At 36.1% G+C, this 1389-nt stretch overlaps 1 protein-coding gene across 1 annotated transcript; it reads right to left on the reverse strand.

Annotated features, from left to right (window-relative positions):
• Positions 1 to 55: 55 nt before the first annotated feature.
• Positions 56 to 1383, reverse strand: LOC104774306 (probable pectinesterase 53). The gene is made up of 3 exons (XM_010498940.2): positions 1335 to 1383; positions 413 to 602; positions 56 to 323 (listed from the first exon to the last, which is right to left on the reverse strand). Exons 2-3 carry the CDS (start codon positions 578 to 580, stop codon positions 99 to 101), a joined length of 393 nt encoding a protein of 130 aa, XP_010497242.1. The 5' UTR covers positions 581 to 602; positions 1335 to 1383; the 3' UTR covers positions 56 to 98.
• Positions 1384 to 1389: the final 6 nt, after the last annotated feature.

Consider the following 1389-nt stretch of genomic DNA (forward strand, 5'->3'; position numbering starts at 1 on the left):
CCTAAATACCACTTTTATTAGAGCAAGGACCAATCTAAAAATGCTACGCCACTGAAAGAAAGTGTTCTATAAGACGTGTTAGGCGAATAGAGAGACCACTAAGTAAGAATGCTTACCTCATAGAGAGAAAGGGCATTGCCAAAAATGAAGTCAACAGATCCCTCTATGTAACAGTCTTTGTAATAATGTCTTCCCAAATGATCATAGAGAGTGTCTTGAGCACCAAGCATTTTACACCCGAAAAATGCTGCATTGTCTGCCGACACCCTCAATGCCACTGCCTGTTTTCCAACTGCGCCAGGCAAGGGGACCGGGGTTGTGTTCTATAGACATATAAGACCGCGGCTACGATGAGTTCACAATATTTTTTTTTGACATCATACAACTATGAGTATATATGATAATAACTTACCTTGAAAGTGATGTTTTTGGCGACAAAGAAAGGAGAATTAACGGCGAAAGAGGCAGAGTTGAAGGTCCCCATGGGGTTGCCTTTTGAGTCAGGTGTTTGTGCTGTATCTCCCCATTCCACTATTGTCTTCTCTGCTCCTTCCCCTTCTATTGTTATGAATGCCTTCATTGGGGGTATGTTCACCTTCTCTCTACACATATATATTGTCCCCCAAATTTTCGTTATTATTTTACTCAAATTGTTATAGTTCTAAGAATAGCTAGCTAACATAAAAATCTAAAAATATGGACGATGAGCGTGGGGCGTATGTGGACCACCCATGAGCTTTATAACACACAAAGACCCAAAATGTCACTATTGAAGTCAATTTCCTAGAGATTATGTTTGATAATACATCCAGCTTACAAAATTCCGAGTTCACGTGATCATATAGTGTTGATTTCGAGGGAGAGATCATTGATATGATTGCTATACATTTCTTTATTGATACGTGTCTCTTTTCAATTTCATAAATACTTTTGGCTCATGCATAGGACGATAAGAAAAGATATGGAATCACTATACTATCTAAATAGAGTGATAACAAATTGCAAAACTGCAAAACGTATATAGACAAAACTCAAGAATCTACGGTTCAGTCTGTTGGAATTAAATACCAAATATTGTATCAATCTACAGCTGTGGTACCAATATTGATTTGATCAACTGCGAATTGTACCAAACACTATTTATTAATTTATTTATATAATAACCCTGCTAGATCGACCGAATTATAATGTTCTGTCTCCTATACCTCATTATTAATAAATATATTTTGATTATAATGTTATTACACTAAAACTCATACTAATCACTTGTTATATATTTTGAGTATTAATTATGTAAAACAAGATAGTGGAGGAAATTAAAGACTTGTGCGTACTTGTAAATTCCGGCATGAACTTTGATGACGACACGAACAAGGTTGATGAGAGGGA

Source organism: Camelina sativa, unplaced genomic scaffold (assembly GCF_000633955.1).
Source record: "Camelina sativa cultivar DH55 unplaced genomic scaffold, Cs unpScaffold02343, whole genome shotgun sequence".
Taxonomy (NCBI): Eukaryota; Viridiplantae; Streptophyta; class Magnoliopsida; order Brassicales; family Brassicaceae; genus Camelina; species Camelina sativa.

Coding starts and splice junctions, on each gene's coding strand:
- LOC104774306 (XM_010498940.2), bottom strand. CDS start 580: ATGAAGGCATTCATAACAATAGAAGGGGAAGGAGCAGAGAAGACAATA. Junction 324..412: donor CCAAAAACATCACTTTCAAG/GTAAGTTATTAT, acceptor ATATGTCTATAG/AACACAACCCCGGTCCCCTT.